The following is a 25,233-nucleotide window of genomic DNA, read 5'->3' on the forward strand; positions in this document are numbered from 1 at the left end:
GGAAAAATTATTTCAACAAAAGTAGATTCTAAATAGTTTGGTGTGTACATGATTCCACCACAAGAAGAAGCGTAAAAAGGACATAGAGTTTGTGATGTCAAAGTTATAAGAACAAAATTTATTAATGTCATAATATTGACAATCTACATCAAAAGATGAACAGTTTTCCTCATCAGAGACTGAAGCATGTGGCGTAATAAATTTATTAAATTGAATATAGATTTTATTCAATCCCGATGCTGGAAAGAGTTTAGTTGATAAAGGCAAGTCATCAGTTATAATAATTTTATTTGAAGAGAAGAGTAGTTTAAATTCATTATCAGATACACCAGTCAATGGAAAGACACCTTTGATACAATTTACACACAGCCATGGTGAGTGTTTTGAATGTGTTAAATTGAACCCATTATCATAAAGCCTGCTACACTTTGAATGAGTCCAAAACAAACATACATCACATTAAGTTGCACGGCAACTTACACTAACTTTTTTTGTACATGCAGTCTATACTCCCCTAAAATTAGAGGTCATAGTAAAACTAATGAGGAAGATAAAAGAAGAAAATTTGCAAAACTTAGAAAAAAGCTTGAAGTTGTTAAGTTTTAAAAGAAAATAAAAAAGTAAAAATAATGAAAATAACAATGAAAAATAATAACGACACAATATTATAAATAGTAATTGTAATAGCAACAATTATAATAGTAATAATAATATTTGCCGTAAATTAAGCAGTATTAATGAACAATATGAATAGTAGTTATAATAATAAAACAATAGAATAATTAGTAATATTATATCACTAACCAAAAATAAGAATATATAACTAATTATAAATTAAATAAATATTTTATCTAATATTATAAATATACTATAAACAAAAACAAAAACAATATAAAATAAAAATAAATAAAAGTAAAAATAATATCTTAATAACTAAATTAAAAATAGTAGTAATATATCTAACAATAATATATTTATAATAATGTATAATGGAAATAAATTAAAATAATTAAAATAAGTTATAAAAAAATCAAGTGAAATAAAAATCATATTTAATCAAATCTTTCTATTTTAATATACAATTTTTACTTCTTTTTCTTTTTTTTACTTTTTTTTTCTTTATGATTTTTATTAATTCTTTGAATGGTTCGAATTCGAGATTCTTTTGTAAACTAGTAAACGTTTTTTTCTATATTTTTAGTTTCTTTATCGAAAGTTGTATTTAAATTAATAATTTAAAAGATCTTTTTCCCATTCTTTTTTCCTTTTCTTTTTTTTTCTTTTTTCTAATTCATTTTTGTATTTGTTTATCAAATTATTTCTTTACTTTATTCAGTTTAGATTAAATACCTTTTCTTTTTTCCTATTTATTTTTACTGACCGTTAGAAAAACACCTGAAAACGTTGCATTGAAAATATTCAAGAATATAATTTTCCTGAAGGTTTTGTTAACACGTTAAAAATTGAAACGTTTAAAAATCTTTAAAATTGGCATCGGTATATTTGAGATTTTCTTGTATAAATTACTACACGTTTTATATTATTATATTCATTATATATCCAATGATAACATAATAATATTATTTATAACATTTTGAGAATATTTATACCATATAAAACATATATTAGAAAAAAATCTACGAAAACGAGCAATCATTAGGGCGCATTTGCATATAGTCGAAAAAGAAACTTGAAAATAATAATACTAATAACCATTTATTTATCATTTATATTTATTTATATAGTCCAACTTTTTAATAAAAAACATTTATCTATTTACAGGTATAGTTTTTAACAACACCAGTTTCTAAAAAGTTTTTAATTTAATTAAAGAATTAACTGTGTACTGTGTCTCATTTGTTAACTTACTGTGTCCTTTAATGATTGAGAACTTGTTGACCGTTGTCGGTGAATAACATGAATGTTATCTTCTTGAAAGTGAAGCCTCTCCTTAATCTTTACAATATCTAAAGAAGTTGAATGGAAAATTTCGCCAAGTTCTCTTGTTTGTTCATTGATTTGGTTTCTTAATTTAGAAAGTTTTTCTTCATAAATTATAATATCACCTTCGATATTATTTTCCCTCCAAAACGGAATGTCCGATGTTAATTCAGAGATGCTCGATTTTATTAATGATAAAAGCTGCATTACTAAAGTTATATTATCTTGAAGGGATTTTGCTTTTATAGAAAATTGATCATCAGAGAAGCCATTCTCCTGCTTGGATATTGTTTCATTATAATCTGAAATCAGTTTTGAGACAGCCAGACCATTCATACTCGTTGATTTGTCAAGTTCCTTACATTCATCTAAAAGCACCTGCAGTTGTATAGTGAGAAGAGAGTGGCGACAACTTGTTAACTTATCCATGTCACCACTTTCAAAATCTTTAATAAGGTTAACATCGTAATTTAACTTCAGAAGAATTTCATGAAGAATATTCCACAAAGAAACAAAGGTATCGTGTGAGCTATTTACAGTTTGAACAAGTTTAGGATTACTTACTGTATCGTGAAGCTTTTCTATTAACATCATATAAGTGTTTGCTTCAAACTTGACGTTGTTTTCAACGTTTGCAATCTCAGGAAATCGCGAAACGCAGTTCTTAATTAGAAATTGAAATAGTTCAATAGTAAATTCTAGAGAATTTGATTTTTTATTTTCCGGAAATAACTTTACCCAGTCATTTTCTGTAATAGAAGTCTCTTGAGAATGGCGAAGTTTATTTTCAAATTTTTTTAACGATTTATAAAGCTCCGTCTTTTTGGTAGGAAAACCGCCATATTGTGGGTTATGAAACAAATTGTAGTAAAGATCTAGACTGACATAATGGACTAGTGTCTTTAGACGAATATATTTGTCATTTCTTTGAATGCAGCCGACTGAAGTGTATATTACTTTAGGTATAGCATTTAGGCGATCTATTAAACATCACAATAGTATATATAAATATATATGTGTGTGTACGTGTGTGCGTGCGTGCGTGTGTGTGTGTGTATTTACATATATGTATATATAGGAGTTGTGCTAATATTTTTACTTTATTGCAGATGGTAAAACAATAACTCTGATTAAAAACATATACCAAAACAAGTGTTAGTACATTTGGATTAGAAGTAAATAATAACTTTATTTGGCACATTATTAAGCAGTAAAAATATGGCTATAAAATTTTTAAAATGTTTTTAAAGTTTATCCTAATGAAGCATTAAAAAGTAAAGTTAAGATTTTAAAATGAATTTAATGAAAACTTCTCCGTTAAACTGTTTTTTTTTTTTCATACGATTCTTAATCTGCTTAAAGTTTTTCTATTATAATTTGCAGTAAAATAAAAGAGTATATTTATATAAACACAGTTTATTATTAATACCACATATATTTGCAAAATCAAATGCAGATTTATTTAAAATATAATCTTAAATATTATATTACCTTTCAGGAACGAATGCGTATTAAGTGATTTTAACGTGCCACAAGAAATTCTGTTTGATTCAGACATAGAAAAGCTATAAATCATACATAAGTTAAATAAAAATAATCAGTATTTTCACAGTTTCGTGTTATAAAATGCACAAATTAAGAAAGTTTTTTTTATAAAAATTCTCAAAACAAGCTCAAAGTAAATTTAAGATCAATAAAGAATACATCAAGTTATAAGATTTATTTTTTGATTCAATACTCAGGTGATTAACAGTATTTTAGTGCGAGAAAAAATATTTTATTTGCTTATTATTCAAGCAATTCAAAAAAAACTATTCTTTTTGTAAATAATTTAGAACATTTTTTTTAGACATTATACTTCATTTTTTCAAATATTTTAACGATTCTCCACTTTTCAGATAATTTTTATGCCATCAGGTAAATTTCTAATTATTCAATCTCATAAATATTGTTTTCAACATTTTTTAAACGTTTATTATTTTACAGAATCTTAATAAATACTTCTTCAAAGAACTAAGCAAAAAATAGTGGATTAATTTTTTCAAATAAGATATTTATGCAATTAAATTGCAATACTTAGCATTAACACTGCGCTTGTAAAATATTCATAACTCCTTTATAAATTGTCGAAAGCGTAACTGATTATTAAATCCTTAATTGATTGCACATTTATTGTTTTATAATTAGTTGTCTCTGTTGTAGTTTAAAACACAATACGTTATAAAAGGTCGTAAAGACGGATAAAATAGTGTTGAGTATATTTAGTATTTTTTTAACAAAAACATTTAAAATAAAAAGATAGTAGTATTCTGAATATCAGCTTAAATATCTTTTGTATAAGAAGTCGTACAAAAACTACGTCACGCTATAAAGGGGGAGGGGGTTTGGTGGTTTTGTGACGACTCTTACGAAACTTGCTTCTTGAGTGTTACAATTTTGTGACAAGGGGGAGGGAGTCAAAAACGGTCAAAAATTGCCTGACGTAATTTATGGACGACCCCTAAGCTTGATGCATAAATTAAATATTAATGTGGCATACAACAAGAGTGCGCGCGGAAAAACTGACTGGTAGAGGAAACATGCCGCCTTCACGGTGGTTTAATATCGAACAATCGCGACATTTTATAATGCGCATGCGCAACTTTTATTAAAAAAAGATATCGTTATTTTGCTTTTATTTAGTAATTACTTTTCAACCATATCCTAAAAAAATAGCTTATAGCTTTGCTATAAAGATGTTTAATTGATATCCCATTATTTAAATTGATTTAAATATGACCATGGAAAATACGTTTTTTCACAATATTTAAGTTTTTAAATTTTAGTATCTCTAAATACGCGGGAAACTCAGACTTGATTTTATGGCTATGTATACTAATAAAACTGGATAATTAAGCCCTTATTCAAATTTTGGGGCTTTAAAACCAAAAATATTTTAAAGCTAGAAGAGTTTAGCTTTATACTAAAAAAAATTAGAGTTGGGTTACTTTTTTAAGTTTAAAAACAGTGTACATCAAATCCTATTATTTGGCTGTAAATAGAGATATGAGTCTCATATAACAAAACTAAGAAAATTATGTTAAATATGTGGAGAAAATCTCGGACATAGTGTTCTTTTAACGAATCATGTAATTAGAATAGAAATGCATTTTTTTATTCGAATCGACAAGGACGACCCAAAGATGCACCCACAGAAGATGTGTTACAGATGCTATTCAATAAAGAGAAACATTGAAATAGATTCCAATACTAATCTTAAATTAAGAACCTGGATTAGCAATTGCAAGAAATGTGAGTGCGTTTGCTTCAAAGCAAATAAAGGAAGGAAACCAAAGAAAACTGTTAAGGGAAGGCCCTTAAGTATTGTCAATGAAAAAATTTGGACTCGAAAAGCAATAAATAACATACAAGCTAAACTTTCATCTCTACAAACTTTAAATCTGAAACTGCAAGACATTAACCAAAACTTTCACCTACATGTGCATCTTTGTGTCTGTTATATTTTTAATGGTATTATGTATAAACCAGTTATTTTAAAAAACTGTCGGCATTCGTTTTATGCACCATGTATATTACCGCTTATCAATAATAAACTATTATCTAAAACAAAATCCCCTAAATGCTCCTTTTCAATTTCAATTGATGAATTAACCTCCTCTAGCAATGTTACTGAAATGATAAATAATAATCAAGAAGAATGTAAGCAACGTTGTGGTAGATTATTTAAAGTGCCACAGCTGTCAGAACGTATGAATTATCAAAATATTTATCAGACTCCAATACCAATTTCCTCAACCTTGTCAATATCATCATCACAAATAAGTCTTTCAGATATACTTGCATTAAATTCAAAAAGTGTTATCACATAGGATAATGATGCTGTTGCACTTCATGTTATTAAACAAAAAATATTGCAAAATTTGGCAGTAAACAACCAAACTCTTGACTGTGAAGAGTTTAACAAATGTATCGAGAAGCAACGTCAAATAAAACAACTTCAGATAAGTACTCAGGATCTTGAAGATAAAACATGTATCATAACAGAAGCACTTGAAACTCACATTTTATCTCACCCTGAAAATGAAGAATATATGAAGATATATGAAGTTAGTATTTTAACCACACATAATTCAATTTAAAGAGAAAAAAAAAAGAAAAGGTAAACATTTTAAATTTTATTGTCACTAAAAATATAAATTATAAATAATACATTTTGTTCGGATCCTAATAGATATGTTACTTCTAATTTTTTATGTTTTGGTATTTTGTATTTGTATCTGTACTTTGTATTTATATGAGAATCAATCACCACATTTATATTCATAGATCTCAGAATTGAAAATAATAAAAAAAACTGATCATGTAAAGATGTCATTTGGTTCACAAGTAAATAAACTCGACGAGGTATTTAATTTATTAGGAGTGCAAAGACAAGCATACCATGGGAAAAGTTTTGTTGATAACCATGTTAACAAAATACTAAAGGTAAACTAATCATTCCAAATTAAAAACTATTTGATAAGTTTGGGGTTTGCCACAAGCTTATTAACTCCTGCAAGCAGTTCAAAAAAGAAAACATTCAAAATCTTGGTATGACATTTATTATTATTATTTTTATTATTATTATTATTATTATTATTGTTATTATTGTTATTATTGTTGTTATTATTATTATCGTATATGCATTATTGTTATTATTATTTTTATATATTTACAGAAAATTAAATTGAAGATTTTATGAATTACTTCCGTGATAATTGTCCAAATGATTCAATTACACCTAAGCTTCATATGCTTGAATGTCATACATCTTTCATTAGAAAATGGGGAGTAAAACTTAGTACTTATGGAAAACAAGGTGCAGAGAGTATTCATGCTGAATTCAACAGCATAAAGTGTACCTACTGGCACATAAAAGGAACACGTAAACTCAAAAGTATAATGGATTAACATTTCTGTGAAAAACTATGAACAGAAAGCTCCGTGTATAAGAGAAAAATTGCAGATACTTAAAAATAATTTTATGAAACATTGCAAAAGGGTTTTCAGACATTGCAAATGGGTTTTCAGAATATAAATGGCAGTGTTATGGCGTAAATATTACTTCTGTCAGTATTTTTAAACCTTCAAATAAAAATAAAAACTTATCAATTTTTAAAAGCATTAAATTATAACAAAAAACAGTAACCTAGTTATAATTTTAGTTTTAAATGATTCACACACTACTATATTTTCAAAAAAAACTAAAGTAGTGACTAAAAAATTTACAACTTTAAAATATAGACCATAATGTAAGCACAGGTTAAACTTTCCCAGAAAAATAACAAAGTTTCACTTTAGTTCCACATCTTTTCTCCTCCTAAAATTATTTAAATGATAGCTTTGGTAAAACCTACCATACCTAAAATATTGTTTCGAAATAATTTCTTAGAGATAATTTAGCATTATTGACAGATAATTAAAGTTTGAGGTGTATACAACTTTAGTATGAAATTCCTTTTTAACCGCGATCGTTTCTGTTTACAAACGTTTGAACAAAATATGACGTATGCACGTGTTAAAAGTCCACCGCGGTGGACTTTTAGATTTGATTTACAAGGCTCGCGAGCCTTCGAAATCTAAAAAATAAAATTTTTTAGTACCTAATAATATTTGGTATTTAAAAATTTTGTTCGTCATATAATTTTGTTTGTTATATTATATGGACAAACTTTATTCTAACGCATACTTGTATAACGAGGTACAAAATATATTATTCCTTGTGTACATTTTTGAGCGATCTGTTAGAGTGAAAACTCGACGCTAGTTTTCTAACTACTATATTCTTATTTTTCACATCTTAAAGCTACTAATAAGAACCACAATGTTACTTATAAGAAATTTAAAAGTTTACTTCACCAGTTTACTGCACCAAAATTTTACTCATCTATACCAAGGTATAAATGAGTATACATGAGTAAAATTTTGGCATAAACTTTTGTATTTTTAATGAACAACATTGTTCAGAAATTGTTTTAACTAATTAAAGATATAAATATGATTTAATATCAAAACTTCATAAAGTATTTTGTGTCAAAATTAAAAACTGATTATGCTTAATATTCCAATTTTTAAATTCTATCCATCGAGTCGTAATCACGCGATTATATCGCGAAATCAAAAGTAACCATATTAAGTTGGAGAAAAAATTATTCTTGCTTATAAGCGAAGTCAAGAAAAAGTTGTTTAAAAAGAAAATTTATGTCCTACAATTACTTTGAAAGTTAATCAAAATAAACAGCGGAAAGATGTCTGAATAACATAAGTATTTAAGATAATTTCACTTTATTTTTACATACTTTTAAATCTCTGTTTAAATAAAATGATGCCTAACATTGCTGTCTACATATAATTTTTGTTATTTTAGGGTATAAAAAGTACTGATATTTCAATATTTATCTATCAATACTAAATTAAGATGTAAATTAAATGTGACCTACCAGTAATAAAGTGCACCAAACAAAGATAAACTTTAGAAGATTTAGAAAAACATTACTTGCAACATGCACTACTATCTACCGCAGGATTTATCGTATTCAACCACTTCCATCGAAATACTTCGCCTTTAGGAAGACTTAAGTTCTTGATTTTTTTTTTATTTTGTTAGTGCAACCTACTGCACAACAACTTTTTAGCATTTTTTTTTTTTTTAATTAACTCAACAAACCCTTTTTTCTCCAATTCAAGATGGCTAATTTTAAAACAAAACTTTTTAATACGGAGTGACGTCACACCAAGCGGATGAGTTAACTTTTTTTTTATATGGGCTTTCGTTACGAATATTTAGCGAAATCATTAATGCATATCTGCTATATAAGCATACAGTTTATATGAAGTAAAAGGGTTGGTTTACAAAACGGGTCGGTTGGTTTACAATGACGGTTACAAGAAGTTTATTTTTAAAAAGGGATGTTTATATACAATTTAATAAAATGTATTCAACAAAATAGAGTGCTCTATGTGTGTGAGTGCAAAAAGAACAGAGCAATAATTAATTAGTAGAAAATCAATTAACAAAAATATTTCAATACCAAAAACTAAATTGCAGGAAGTCATAAATGTCTTAGCTACTGTAAATTTCAACACATTTGTGAAATATGCTGACACTTTTATAAAATGAATTCTTTGCAATTGATTACTTCTGCATTTATATAAAAATATTTTTATAGGGAGGATGGGGGGAGAGGATTTAATATAGTTATTATTTGACCTCACTTACTTTTATAGTCTTTTTCCCAAATAACTATAAAAATAAGTATGTGGGGGTAGTAAGCGACCGGGGCTATGGCCGGGGCTAGGATTGATAACACATAGCCGCGACCGGGGCCAGGTTTATGACCAGAACTGCATAAATATTGATAGAACCTATAAAAATGTTATTTTTAATTAAAATTTACGACATAAATTTTATTTAAAAACAATATTCTGTAGGATTTATCAATTTTAATTTTTTATTTAATTTTTTTTATGCCGCCCCGGCCGGGTTTATGACCGGGGCTGCATTAATATTTATAGATCCTATAAAAGTATTGTTTTTAATTATAACTCATATCATACATTTTAATTAAAAATAGCATTTTTATAGGATCTAATAATATTTATGCAGCCCTGGTCATAAACCTGGCCCCGGTCGCGGCCATGGGTTATCAAACCTAGCCCCGGCCATAGCCCCGGTCGCTTACTAATGTAGGGGGTGGTCAGCGATTTTAAGGAGCGGACTAATACGTTTTATTATATTTTTTACACGACTAAAACGCGTCTTGAATTCATTGGGATCGTAATGGGTATGCCAATAACAACTATGCAAACACATTATATATATATATATATATATATATATATATATATATATATATATATATATATATATATATATAACTATTATATATAACATAATAGTTAATTACTTTCAAGTATTTTACGTCGAGAACCACTTAAAAAAAAAAAACGAAAAATCGTTTGTTTTTTTTTAAGTGGTTCTCGACGGCAAAATCATACAGTCTACTACGAGTCCTTGCGTTCTTCTACGAGTTTTTGCGTTCTTTAATTTTTTATTAATGGTCTTTACTTTTTTTTTAATTAGATTTTTATGCATTATCTAGTAAATTTTATAATTTATAACAGAATGTTGTTTTTTAAATGTAACAAAGACTTAAAAGTAAAAAATGTGTTTGCATAGTTGTTATTGGCATACCCATTACGATCCCAATGAATTCAAGACGCGTTTTAGTCGTGTAAAAAATATAATAAAACGTATTAGTCCGCTTTTTATACGTTTAAAATTAAAAGTCTTGTGCTTACACTGGGATTGCTGCAAAACTGTTTTTAACTTATTCAGCAATGTTTTTTTATTTAAAGACCTTTTTACAATAAGGTTTTTTTTTTATTTACTTGAAATAATTACAATTTATGAAACAATATTCTTATATAAAAAAAAAATTTTAAACACTAATTTACCAAGATACGTTAACATATTTATTAAAAATAACTTACATCTTTATTATTTACAAGCTGTTTTCAGCCAAGCTTTTACGAATTTCTTTTTACGAGGACATAAAAACCTTTTAATTTAAGCAAAACAAAGAAACAAAAACAACAACCACATACACACTCTCAAATGTGTTAATCACACTTTTGAACGTAATCATTACACGTATACGATACGTGTAATTTAATAACGATTGTTTTAAATCGCTTTTATAGCTTTAGTTTAATTAAAATGAGAATCGATTTTTAAAATTCTTATGATTTTAAAGAGTTGTTTGTAAATTTTAAGCTGTTAATATTGAAAATAATTTTTCCATGTTGATTTTTAAGCTAACCCCCTCAAAAATATTGGTAAGTATAATATTATTTGAAATAGTTTTTAAAAAATAAAAGAAATCCACTTCTTAGTGTATGTATACTTTAGTGTTGACATCGTGCATGTTATATTAATAAGAATATATACTTATATTACAAAGCACTTCCACCAAAACATATTTATAACGTTTTTTCTCTATTTACTTTATACTGCATATTAAATACATAACATGCCTCCTTCTTTTACTTTTGCTATTACAAATATTAGTTATTTTTATTCTTCAATATTAATTTAAATAAATTACATCTTAAAACATTTATTGTTATTATATTGTACTCTACTAGAGATTATTTTTAATATTCGATATTTATTTGAATAAGCCGCATTATTAAACATTTATATTTATTAAGCTACTTAGCCAACCATTTGCTATTTCGCGACGACAGCAGGGGGCCAGGGGAGATCTGACCTCCACTTCCTCCTTTTTTTTTCAAAAGGATTGTTTTAGAAATTGACGATGTGCTCCACTTCGAAACTCGTGTCATCGGCCCTGTTGCTAAAATGAAAAATAAACAAAAGTTGCATAAAGAATAATTACGAAACTTTTTTTAAAAAAATATACCTAAAATGAAACAGTTATATCACAAATATAAATACAAAAATTTTTAAGATTGAATTTAAAAAAATTTTAATTTCAAAAAGTCTTGCAAAGAAAGTGACAAATAAACGTGTATTTATGGTAATGACAATCATAATTGTGTATTCAAATATTTAAAATATTTTCAGTAAAACGAACTGTTCAATAACGCACTCAAAGTCTTATATAAAAATAGGTAAACAAAAAAATAATACGATGTCAATATTTGAACTTCGCAACAATTTGTCGCCTTGTTGTATTTATAAACATGATCTCGTATTTATAAACATGATCTCGAATTTATAAACATGATCTCGTATTTATAAACATAATCTCGTATTTTTAAGCATGATCTTGTACAATCTATTAAAGTTTACTCGACAATATCAGGAGTCGAGTACAATTTTCAACGCGAGAAAATTTTCGAATTTTAACTATTATGAATTGCTATTCTGAAAAGTTGACTTCTAAAATATTATACAAATATCTTTTTTTAAAAAATAACTACGGAATTATAACTAAAGATAACAACGATAATTTAGGAAATATCTTTAAACCAACATATCTGACTGTAGGTTTTAAGATTGGAAACATTAAGCTTACGGTCTTCTTAAGTATTATTACTGCTGTCATTAGCAAATATTTAAATTCACGTTTTTATTTTAATCAACAATTATTTGGATTATCGATTCTTTTGATTTTACAAATAGCTAAACATTTTATATTTAACATGTATTTTTGAGGTTAGTTTACATAAAATCATGGTAAAAGTTAAGATGTAATACATACTTTAATTATATCATTGTATTTATTGCCATAAACTATACTTTTAACTATCTTGTAATTAATTATGCATTTATTGTTTTATTTTTTATTTTGAACATTGATTTTCAGATTTCTTCCTGTCTTCGCGTTTTTGGTCATTGTTGTTTTTGCAATTATCTTAGGTCTTGAATTTGGGTTAAGAAAAAAAAAGAAAATCCATCAGAAAAAGAATTACTATGAAAACGGCGCCGTTGCGACAGACGCATTAAAGTGTTCAGAGGTTCAAACAGTTTTTTTCTTTTTTTTTAATAATACTTTGCGCTGCTACTGAAAGTCTTCCTAAAGGAAAAGAACAAGGTTTAGTTGACCCTTGACCGAATTGTTTTAAAAAAGCAACTATACAAATAAGATTAAAGCACAAATATATTTTTTATTTCTCTTTACATTTTATAAGAAGAACTTTTCTAAATTTATCACAAATTGCAAAAGATAAATGTTATTCATTAGGAATTGCAAAATAATAATAATAAATAATAATAAAATACTGGATGGATAAAAGAATTCTTTTAATAAATGCCGTTTATATTAAAATGCAGAATTTATATAAAGAAATGTCTTTTGTTCCTAAATAAAAATTGAGACATCCGATTAGAATAAAATCATTCAAAATAAAGAACGTTCTACTTATCCGAGTTTTTAGCTAACGAGAGGTTTTTATATAGACGCGTCAAAAAAAGGTTTCAAGTTCTTTGAACTAAATAGATTTTATTTTGAAATATAAAATTATTTTTATTAAAAAGGGTTATTAGGTACTTTTTTTATCTATATGGCAGGTAATATCATAACTATCGCATATGAAAGTTGACTTTAAAAAAAAAAAAAAGATATTTATATTTGCATATATTTTAACATTATAGATTGGTCGAGATGTTCTTATTGAAGGAGGCCACGCAGTTGATGCTGCTATTGCCAGTTTGTTGTGTACTGGAGTAGTCAACTTACATTCTACTGGTATAAGTGGTGGAGGTTTTATGAGCGTTTACAATCGAAAGCTTAAACAAAGTTTCGTCTACAACTACAGAGAAGCAGCACCTGGATCACTTCGCGCTGACGCTTTTGACAAAAATGTTACTTTAAAAAACATAGTTATGTTGTGTTATTTAAAAAATATTTATCGCTAAAAATTATTTATTAAAAATACTTATAAATGTTAAGTAGCAAAATGAGTCATTATTTGTCTATAAATTTTATTGATATTTATTATTGTAATTATATTATCTATACTAATTATTTCAATTATATAACCTTTTATTATAGGCGGTTTAGCTGTTGGTGTGCCAGGTGAACTTCGTGGTCTCCGCAAAGCACACCAAAAATTTGGAAGATTAAACTGGAAAAGACTTGTAACACCTTCAATTGAGTTAGCTGAAAAAGGTTTTTCAATGGGTAATCATATGTATAAAAATATGATTGATATAGAAACTAAAAAATACTTAGAATTGGATCCAGGATATAGGTTTGATTATACTTTATTATCAATATATTTTTAATTGTTATTAACTGTGGTGTTAACTTTTTTTCAAGAAAATTTACTTAAAGTTTAGATTTTTTAATTTGTATATATCAAATATTTTTATATATTAAATATACACATATTCGTAAATTTACTTGATTTTTAGAGAGATTCTCATGAACAAAAATGGTTTGTGGAAAAAAGAAGGCGAGATTATTGTTCTTAAGAAGTTAGCAGAGACACTTCGCAAGGTTCGTGACAATCCAGACGCACTTTATACTGGTGAGCTCTCGCAAGGGTTTATAAATGATATAGTTGCACATAATGGGAATATGACTCTTAATGATCTAAAATCCTATGAAGTTAAAGAAGAAACTCCAATTGAAATGAAGCTTGGAAATTACACTTTGTACACAACACCTTTACCAGGTGGAGGCACCGTGTTGCTGTCTATTTTAAAGATTCTGAAAGGTTTAGTAAACAAGTAGTTTTTAGATTTTTTGTTTGTATAAAAACTTTATGGCTTTAATGTCTTAATGGCCTTAGTTATATTATAGTTTGATTGATTTTTGCATATGGTAATCCATGGTTGATAGTTAAATTGATATTAAAAGGGGATAATGGGTCTCAATGCTTTTTAAAAATTTTTGTTAAAAAAAATTAAATTTTTGTTAAAAGTTTTATAACAATTTTTGTTTCACAAATTAAGTTAAGGTTTTGAAATCCTACTAAAATTAGAGTTGCCAGATATCCGGCTTTTACGAAATATTAGTGGCGTTTCATAAAATATTTGGTGTTTGCAACTTTTACTATCAAGGCGTGTAACACAGGACTGTCTGTAGTTTTCTATAAAACGTCTCAGTTTTGTTTTCTGCATTTTTGGCAGAAAAAAAAACTGAAACGTTTTGTTTAAAGAAAATATCTCTTATAATCATAATGTACGATCAACAGATTTTAAACATAGTTCGGTGTATTAAAACTACTGTGACTGTAAAGTGACAGATTTTCAACAAAACTACAATGGCTTTGCAAACGGTAAACGACTTTTTTTTTAAAGTAGAAAAACAAAAAAATAAGTTAACTGATTTCAACATTGTGGAGAAATTTAGGTTTGTATTTATGTGTTAAAATGTTTTTCGGCAAAAAATCGTATGGCACCCACTCCCTACTTAAAACATGCTCGCGCCGGCCCTACATTCGAAGATGTATATGCATTAATATCTCCAGCAATGTCAACGGAACATCAAATGACAGATGTACATCCATTTTTAAAAGAGAAATAATGACATCATGTTTTCCTAACTTGTCTATACTCTACAAAATTGACTCTTCCCTTTACAACTGTTTATGATGAGAGTAGTTTCAGTAGACTAAAGATTAAAAATTGTCTGTGACCAACAATATCTTTTTGGATCGACATTAATTTTATTCGAATGTGAGCTTGCTGAGAGCATTGACTTTGAATTATCAATAAATCATTTTGCTTCAACCCAGCGGACACAGACGTCCGTAAGACGTTTATACAAAGCATTTATAGACGTCACGAGCCCATATGATGTTCTTAAGACATCCAACGAACGCTCTGTATCCGCTGGAAATAAAATCTCGCAAAAAAATTTTTTTGATAAACTAACAGGAAATTTCTTTCTTAATGCTTGCTTTCCGTAATACATATACAGTGTGAATATTTTTTTAAATAACCAAACCATTGCAATTATATTAAACGTTTCTTTTTTTTTTTACTCATTCCCCTAGCCCCTCACCGACGCTAAACCTCAATCCACCACTAAGTTTACCCTTCGTGAATCCGTATTTTTGACTGGGGGCGGACATTTGAAAATTAAATTTTACTTCAGCCGTATTTTTGTATTCCTAGATGCACAGAAAACTATGACACTAAAAGGGAATGTTTTTAAGCTTTGCTACAATTAAGAAAAAAAATGGTTAGTCAAATAACTTTTTTTTGTAAAATCTTTACAGAAATGTATCTAATTTATTTAAAAACATATTTCCCTAAAGAATATTTTTAAACATATATTTTATAAAATAAAGTCAATAGGAAAACAGAAACAGAACCTAGTTTGATTTTTCGCAACATTCCTTTTAGTGTGGTATCAACTCAATCTTTAAAAGCAAGGATCACTACCTAAGTGTTGACCTTTATCATATATAAAAAGTGTGATGACTTGTCATAACATTTAAAAAGCGACATGTTTACGTTTGTGAAGAATTAAGATATTTACTATATCATAACTTTGCTTATCTTTTAACATTTTTTGTTATAATTGCAGTTTGCACATTCAATCAAATTCATTTTATGCTAACTGAATATGTTTGCTGGGCGCAAGATGAACTTTTTTCTCCCTCTTTGCTCTTTTTTTTTTATTTATGATTGATTTTATCATGAAATTTATATCAACAAAATATATGTATATAATTTAACTTATACATATAATATTTCGATATTTTGATTATAATAATATTTCAATCAGAAATTTTTAATACAATGTTGAATTTATTTTTTTCAAAAATAACTAGACTTGTGATAATATTTATAGAAGGAAACCAAAGAAGAGTTAGCATTTTTGGTAACTCCAAAAAAAATCTTTTCGTAAATTCACCAATTAACGTAATATGACTTTTAGCTTAGATTTAAGTGTTGCATTTTTTATTTTATGTTTTTATTTTTTAGAGCTTTTTTTAAAAAAATTAAGAATATGTAACTTCGTTTGCCTTGTAAACGATGATAGCCCATTTAAATCTTTTAAAGTTTGATTTTTTAAGCTCGTTCACGCATGGTTTTACAAACTTGGTAATTTAATTAATTTTTCTTTTTTTGTGTGTATTTTCCTATAACATATTAGCATATAAAAGATGATTATGGATTAGACTAAAATAATGTTTTCATCGTAAACTAAAATCAAAAAGTGATCGAGAAAAATATCGCCTGCCTATTGTAGACGATATTTTTTACTTAATTTGGCCTATAATATTTCTCCATGAAAATTGTTTATCTATTTGCACACTAAGAAACTTTGTATATTTTTCTCGTTTTATTGTTTGATGATTAATGAGCAACTCGGGAATTTTTTAAGATTTACGAAAAAAATGCAACTTGTTATTTAAAAGTTTAAAAATAGTTTATTGGGTCTTAACCCGTTAACAGTCTATGCCGTATTATTACGCAAACTTAAAGTGGTTTCCAATTGTCCATATCGTAATATTATGGTTTTATACATCTCCTTATACTTTATTCTTGTTCCTCAGTAATTATAGGTCTACTTGTCACAAAATTTATTACTACACAATTACAGAGCTTTTATTTCATTAATTCACGTTTACACGTGTTCACTTTAATTTTAAATATGACAATTAAGGAAGTTCTTTCAGTGCAAAAATGATTATCAAAAACTAAATATTACTCACGAAAAGATAGAAAGTTATGCATTTAATGAATCAATAATGAAAATATATATTTGATGAATGATTATTGAAAATGAAAATAAAAGATTAATGCTGGAAAAAAAAGGTGCGAGGTATGTTACAAACACAAAATTCGAAAAGATTCAAAATATGAATGTGTAGATTCTAAAAAATTTTAAAATTTTGTGTTTATGTAGATTTATATATTCTTAAACTTGAATAATAACATTTTTTAGTGTTTAATAATGTTAAAAATATTAAAAAACTTGATTTATTCTATTAGTAAAAAATCACGATGTTTTTAAAAAACACCGGACATTTAGAAACCACTTCAAAAAAAAAAGCTGAACTAATAGCAACCATATTAAAAAAAAAAAACACGGTGGGGGGGGGGGGGGCTGTTAAAGGGTTAATCATAAGTTAAAGTTTTTCAGTTCAGTATTCATTGCGGCAAACATCAATTTTAAATTATTATGGTTGTAAATAAAAGTCGTATTATGAGCATACATTATAAAAAACACTATAGATGACAACCTATACATATCATTGATATAATTTAAAAACAAATGGCCCTGGAATTGAACCCTTAAGAACCCTTGACTTGATTCATGATAAACTGTTTTTTGCGTCTTTTTAAAATGTACCTGAAAATACTTAAAAACTTGTACTTAAAAAATGAAAAGTTTAGAAAAAATCTTTTTTTTTTATTAGACAACCTGGTTTATGTCGGCATAAATATTGCAACTTTTTAAATTCAAATGCATACTGTTTTTATAGAGATTTTGTTTTTTAATTCACTTTTTTTTTACGATATTTTTTTTCTATTGGGGTCTGGAACACACAGAACAAGATGGTTCAGAACTCGTTTTATAAGACTTTTTGTCTATGAGTTTTGCCCAGTGGGCATGCGTTGTCCGGGGGACGACCGTCAAACGTCTTACGAACATACCCGGATGACGCATGTCCACTAGGTGGATGTATTGCTAAAAAATTTAGTTTTATTAAATAGCTGATCTTTATCAAAATCAAGGACACATTTAAAGTCACTCTACTTAGCTATCATAATTTGGTCACTTTTAAATTGTAACTCTGGATTTTTTTATCTAGTTCTTCTTGATAATTTTTAGTTAATGGACATAATCGTTTTATAAGACTTTTTGTCTATGAGTTTTGCCCAGTGGGCATGCGTTGTCCGGGGGACGACCGTCAAACGTCTTACGAACATACCCGGATGACGCATGTCCACTAGGTGGATGTATTGCTAAAAAATTTAGTTTTATTAAATAGCTGATCTTTATCAAAATCAAGGACACATTTAAAGTCACTCTACTTAGCTATCATAATTTGGTCACTTTTAAATTGTAACTCTGGATTTTTTTATCTAGTTCTTCTTGATAATTTTTAGTTAATGGACATAATCAAAAAAGTAGAAAACTTTCACACACATTGTGAAACATATTAACCATGGTTTTTTCTTTAATTCTTTCAAATAACATAAAAATGCTTGAGATCTCACAAATATCTAGAGTAACTTTTCGGTTGTCGGATCTTGCAAAATGAGCGCTCAAAGTATCATTTTGCAAAAAAACAATTTTTAACACCTCAGACCTTTTGGTTTTAAACCTTGGACCTTTTAGTTCTAAACTCTAACCACTGCGCTACGATTGATTATCATGATAGAGAATTTTAAGAAGCTTATAAAACATAAATCTAAAAATTTAAGGAAAGTTCTCTGATGTTAAAATTTCTAAAAATTACTTTTTTTCAATATCTTGATAACCAGTGGCAATTTCAGCAACGTGGGGAGCAAGGTTTTCGTCCCCTCCCCACACACACACACGTTTCCTAAAACAGTCAACTGCCCTCCCCCCCCCCCCCCCCATAAGTTATTCAATTTCACTTTTTATGTAAGTTTTTCATTACAAAATTTTTAAACGGTAATAGTAAACTAGGCAACAACAAACAATTGTTTAATTTCTGCATTACATTTATTATGAATGCCTGCATTTATTATGAATGCCTGCATTGCAAATGTGCCCACATTTACAACAGAAAACAAAACGGTTAGTTTTTAAGAAAATATCTCATATAATTATAATGGACACGGTAAATGGACACACAAAACGATGTTAGTTTTTAAGAAAATATCTCATATAATTATAATGGACACAGTAAATGCATTTTTAACATAGTTTGATTTATCAGAACTACCTGTAACTGTACAGCGACGGATATCGTGACGGTTCATAAAACTACAATGACTTCGAAAATGGGGATTATCTTTTTTTTTTTTTTTTAAATTAAAATTTATAATTAACTACTGTCAACATTGTGCAGTAGTTTTTTTTTTGTGTTAAAAATATTTTTAAATTTTGAGAATACCCTAGGTAATATATATAATGCAACTGTTGGCATCATTTAATTTTAATTAAAAAAAATGCACGACAAGAGAACTTTGTTATGTTTAACTACACGTTTTAAATTCGAAACCTCGTTCAATATTTGAATTCGAAACCTCCTTCAATATTTCGATTTAAATTGGACAAATGGCTTAAATCTATTAGCTGATTTTAATAGCTTCTAAATTCATTTAGAAACTTCTGTATAATTTCTGTAAAATTTACAGTAACGACATAAATATTGAAAAAGCAGTCGTATTTTATGGTACTTTCAAAGATGTCTTTTCGTCAATATCTCCATGAAACTACAAATGAAAGAGGTACTTCTAATTTTAATTTAGAGACAGATGACACCATGTGATCCTAATTTGTCTATATTCTGCAAAACCTAGTTGACTCTTCTTGTTGCATCTGCTAACTATGAGAAAAGTTTCAGTAGACTAAAGGCTATCAAAAAATACCTGCGATCAATAATGACAGACAAAGTCCATTCTGGATTGGCACCAAGTTCAACTGAACGTGAACGTGAACTGAACTGAACGTGCTGAGAGCATTGATTTTGAATTGCCAATAAATTGTTTTGCTTTAGAAAAAAATTGTATAAGCTATTAAAAAAGTAAATTTCTTAATTCTTGTTTTTAGTAACATGCCTAATCTAAATACATTTCAAATAACAAAACCATTTAGATGATATAAATGTTTCTTTTTTTATTAACTATAATTGTGAACTAAAAAAAACTTAGTAAACTCAAACCAGGGTCTTTTTGGGAATTAATAAGCTCCTTCTAACCCTTGTCGCCCCCTACTAATTTTTTTTGTCCATCCACGACACTAAACATCAATCCGCGCTGTTTTAACTATTTTATGTGCTTCCTTTTTTTTTAACACTCATTTATAATTATAAACAGTTTCAAATTAAACTTTGTTATTCTAACACCCATTAGTGTCTAACAGCTCTCGAACCCTAACCCTAAATATAACTTTAAGTTTATGTACATTTAGTTGTGCCTATTTTAACATGTCAGTCGATGTGTGTACATTTATTTACACTCATCACTTTATCAGTTAATGTATGCACTGGTAAGGGTGGAGGTTATCATTACTTACAACATTTTGTTTAACAAACAAGTTAAAAAAAAAACTTATGAATTAACTCGTTGCGTTAAATTATTTTTGATTTGAGAAAGCAAAACCTTAGAAGTGCAGATTTAAATTTGCAGGTTTCAATTGGACAAAAGAAGATTTTACAACATTTGATAAAAAGGTTTTAAACTACCATCGTATGGTGGAAGCTTTTAAGTTCAGTTACGCAGCGCGACCATTCTTAGGCGATCCAGATAAAATTCCTTCAGTTAATCGAACTGCTTTTAACAAGGTAAGAAGTGAAAATATTTTAGTTTCTTTTCTTTTTTTTCTGTTTTGATTAAATAAAAAAAATTTTTGATTCAAATCACAACTAATTTCAAAAGTAGCTAACATTGTTTAACTAAAATGTTAAACTTTTAGGTTTCAAAGAAAATTAATTGCATCAAAATTTTAACAAAATTTTTTTGATGATCATATTTTTTGACAAACTCTTTTTTTTTTTTTACTAAATAAATTAAAATATTTTTCTTTGTTATTATCATTATACTAAATATTATTATCAAACAATATTATGAAACAATAAAATCTTAAAATATACTGAATACCAAGTTGTATTGCTCATACTGACTCACTTGTTTAGTTAATTCATACATTTGTACTGAACACTGAAAAATTCATAAATTCTTACTGAACCGGGAAAAACCAGTTGTTCATTTAATACATTAATTTTCTGATCAGCCACAGAAAGCAATTATTAGTTTTATGTAACGAAAAAGGTTTTCATCCTACAGACATTGGATCTTTTGATGAAGATCATTAGTTTTTTTTAATAAAAATCTATCTTGGTGCAAGAATTAGTGTTCTTGTATCTTAAAAAAAACATTTAACAGATGAACTTTTGTTGATAATTTTTACATCTTTAATTAAAACGTCAAAAAATTATTAAAATCCGGATAGAACCTAATAACTTATTAATTTTTTTAAATTTGGTGTTGTACTACCTTAACCAATACATTTTGATATTTAAAAACTTTGGCTTATTCTTATAAAACAAAAAATAGATTAACTTATACATTTTAATGCATATAGTTTTAATTATTATTATTTAATACTATTTTTTGTACTTCTATAGTTCCAGAGGCGTAGAAAGAATTTTTTGGTGTTCCAGATAGGTAACTTCCAGACATGGAGCAAACTCCAAACATTTATATGTTTATACTTATGTCAAATAATGAGTGTTTGCAAAAAATTGCGATGATTGGAGGCTGGGAACAAAAATGCATCAAAATTTTCGCCCCCCTGCCCCAAACGTGAGAGCAACAAGTTGATGAAGTATTATTTGTACTATTCTTAACTAGACTTATATTCATCGATAAATTTTAGATTTCATTTAAAAATATTTTAGCGTTCAAAAATTATGACCATATAAAGTTTAAACCCCCCTCAATTTGAGGGGGTTGCACATTTTATATAGTAATAATTTTTAAACGCTAATAGATAATACTATGAAACTTAAAATTTATCGATGAATATAAGTCTAGTTAAGAATAGTACAAAAAATACTTCATCAACTTGTTGCTCTCACGTTTGGGGCAGGGGGGGCGAAAATGTTGGGGCTTTTTTGTTCCCAGCCTCCAATCATCGCAATTTTTTGCAAACCCTCATTATTTGACATAAGTATAAACATATAAATGTTTGGAGTTTGCTCCATGTCTGGAAGTTACCTATCTCGAACACCAAAAAATTCTTTCTACGCCTCTGTATAGTTCCATATAAAGTTTTGTAAAGTAACAATGACTCAAACGGACAAATAACCTCTCAAGATATTTGATTTATATAACTATTGAGTTATTGAATTGCCGTGGATCAATCCAGCGAATTCGGAGAATCCGGGTTTAAAAAATGAAGGTTGATGTTTTAATTTTGTAATAATTAAATATTGGAATAATAATTGGAAACAGAGTGTACGTACATCAACTGAAGGTTTATATTTTGCTGGACATTCTTTTAATCAAAAGAAAGTTTTTCTAGTTTTAAAACTATAAAAAAATAAGTTGTGTCAAAAATTAAGATAATTCTTCCCCCGTGTAATAATAAAATAATGTATAATGTATGATGAATAAATCATCACAAAATCACTAACCCCTCTTCTTTATTCATTGCATGACTTATTTTGTGGAAGAACTCTAAACAAATGTTAATTGTTTAAAATACTTGTTTTTAGTTAATTGCTGATATTTTGGATGATAATTATGCAGAACAAAAACGATTAAAAATTAATGATTCCGTCACACGAGAAAATAAGTTTTACAGTCAGTTTTTTACAAAAACTCAAGATTCGGGAACTACACATGTTTCAGTCATAGATAAAGAAGGAAATGCAGTTTCGGCTACAGATACAATAAATTATGCGTAAGTAAAGTATGAATAAAGCTTTTTCACGTATGTATGCATATAATTAAATGAATTCAAACATAAAAGAACTTTGCATGTAAAATTTATTTATGTACTTAAATTTGTTTATTTTATGTATTTAGATTTTTTTAAATTTAAATACATAAATAAGTTATTATGATTAGGAGCTGTTATGTTTTATTTTTTTTTTAAATCATTTGTATAATTAACAGTAACTTAGTTATCTATATTTTGCAAATTTGCCAATCAAGATTGGAAAATAAAACGCAGTTTATACAGGGCGGCCCACAGGATTTTTTGATGTTTCAGATATGACACTTTGACGTATTATGCAAACTCCAAACTTAAGTATGTTCATGCCTATGCCAAATGAGGAGGTTTTTCAAAAATTGCGATTATAGAGGCCTAGGAACAAACAGCTCTTAAATTTTAGCCCCCTTACCCAAAGGTGAAAGCAATTATGTAGTAAAAGTTTAAACTTTTTTACTTTATACTAAATTTAAATTCATTAACAGTTTTTAAATTTTATTTAAAAATAATCTAAATTACAAAAGTTATTACCATGCAAAAATTACAACCCCCTCATTTTGGGAGGGTCAAAAAGTTTGCATGGTTATAACTTTTGTAATTTAGAATATTTTAAAATGAAATTTAAAATCTGTCAATAAATTTAAATTTAGCCCTCACCTTTGGGCCAGGGAGGACTAAAATATTAGGGTATTTTTGTTCCCAGGCCTTCATCGCCTCAATTTTTTGCAAAACCTCTTAATTTTGGAGTTAGCACAATACGTGAAAGTGTCATATCTGAAACATCAAAAAATCCTGTGGGCGTCAATGAATTTATAGGAACCTATAACCTTAACTATTTTAAGAACAACAAAAATGCAATAAGTTTGTTTAGAATTTTTTCTCATCTGTTTCTAATAATGCTCTTGACAAATTATTCTACATTTTTGAAGAACAATTTTTATCTTATTACTATTTTCATTTTCAGTTTCGGTGCGAAGTTTTGTTCGGTGACGTCTGGTATTTGCTTTAACAACGAACTCGCTGATTTCTTTATTAAATCCAATGTTAGTGAGAATTATCCAACTACAGCAGCAAATTTTCCCGGACCAGGTAAACGTCCTTTATCATCAACTTGTCCGACAATAATTGTTAACAACGAAGGAAATGTAGTAATGATAGTGGGTGGATCTGGAGGAACTAAGATAACACTATCAACTGCGTGGGTATGTCCTTTTTTAAAAAAAATAAAATTTAAAAAACAAATTATCAAATGAATTAAATAAAACAATCTTGAAACTTTATTAGGTCATTATGAAAGTTCTTTGGCTTGGTTACAGCTTGGAGGATGCAGTCAATGATGTACGGGTGTATCACACCTTTTCACCGAGCTATATCCAATCAGAGACAACCTTAAATTTTAAAATACCAATTAATCTGATGGAAGGTCTGAAAAAAAAAGGACATAAGTTTAAAGATTCAACCGGACATTCTGTGATTCAAGGGATTTACGTTAAAGATAGTAAAATTTATGCAAAGTCAGATCCGAGAAAACAAGGGGAAGCTGCAGGTTATTGAAATGCATTATAGTAAAAGGAAATTTACATCAATACAAAATAAAACTTTTTTACATTATTTAAAAGAACTTTTCTGTTATGATTTTGATAATAAAAGTATTAGAAAAATAGTTGTTTAAAACATTTGAAATTATTTGATAATAATTAAAAGCTTCATTCAACGGAATCTTAAAATTTACACAGCAGTCTTAATTATATCTACCAACAATGTTGTTATTTTTTTTAGCTAGGTAAGTTGTTTTTTTGGCAGAAATTAAAATTTAAAAAATGAGAGTCTAGAAATTAAAACCAATATATATATATATATATATATATATATATATATAAATATATATATATATATATATATATATATATATATATATATATATATATATATATATATATATATATATATATATATATATATATATATATATATATATATATTAGGGTGTCCCAGCCGCCCAACATTTTTCAAAATTGCTGTTTAAAATTTTGCAAATGGGTTTCATCATATATATATACCGGAAATATTTCTTCTCAGTTGCTCTAGTTAGAAATAGTTCTTCTGCAATTGGAAGTTCAGAATAGTAAAAGTTTACTTTATTAACTGATGGAAGTTGCAATTAGTAGTTCTTGAACCAGTA

At 27.5% G+C, this 25,233-nt stretch overlaps 2 protein-coding genes across 3 annotated transcripts; one reads left to right on the forward strand and one right to left on the reverse strand.

The window, feature by feature from the left end:
* Positions 1-1,697: 1,697 nt before the first annotated feature.
* Positions 1,698-10,622, reverse strand: LOC100212135 (uncharacterized). Of its 2 annotated transcripts, XM_065788212.1 has the most exons (3): positions 10,474-10,622; positions 3,433-3,506; positions 1,698-2,921 (listed from the first exon to the last, which is right to left on the reverse strand). In XM_065788212.1, the coding sequence occupies exons 2-3, from the start codon at positions 3,497-3,499 to the stop codon at positions 1,861-1,863; spliced, it is 1,128 nt and encodes a 375-aa protein (XP_065644284.1). In that variant the 5' UTR covers positions 3,500-3,506; positions 10,474-10,622; the 3' UTR covers positions 1,698-1,860. The 2 variants fall into 2 exon arrangements, with proteins under 2 accessions (XP_065644284.1, XP_065644285.1); XM_065788213.1 differs by lacking the exon at positions 10,474-10,622 and having other exon boundaries at positions 3,433-3,692.
* A 1,453-nt stretch (positions 10,623-12,075) lies between these two features.
* Positions 12,076-24,725, forward strand: LOC100215758 (glutathione hydrolase 1 proenzyme). The gene is made up of 9 exons (XM_065786735.1): positions 12,076-12,198; positions 12,315-12,465; positions 13,103-13,363; positions 13,499-13,701; positions 13,865-14,169; positions 20,741-20,895; positions 22,831-23,018; positions 24,016-24,253; positions 24,336-24,725. The coding sequence occupies exons 1-9, from the start codon at positions 12,182-12,184 to the stop codon at positions 24,603-24,605; spliced, it is 1,788 nt and encodes a 595-aa protein (XP_065642807.1). The 5' UTR covers positions 12,076-12,181; the 3' UTR covers positions 24,606-24,725.
* The last annotated feature ends 508 nt before the right edge of the window (positions 24,726-25,233 follow it).

Source organism: Hydra vulgaris, chromosome 01 (assembly GCF_038396675.1).
Source record: "Hydra vulgaris chromosome 01, alternate assembly HydraT2T_AEP".
Lineage (NCBI taxonomy): Eukaryota > Metazoa > Cnidaria > Hydrozoa > Anthoathecata > Hydridae > Hydra > Hydra vulgaris.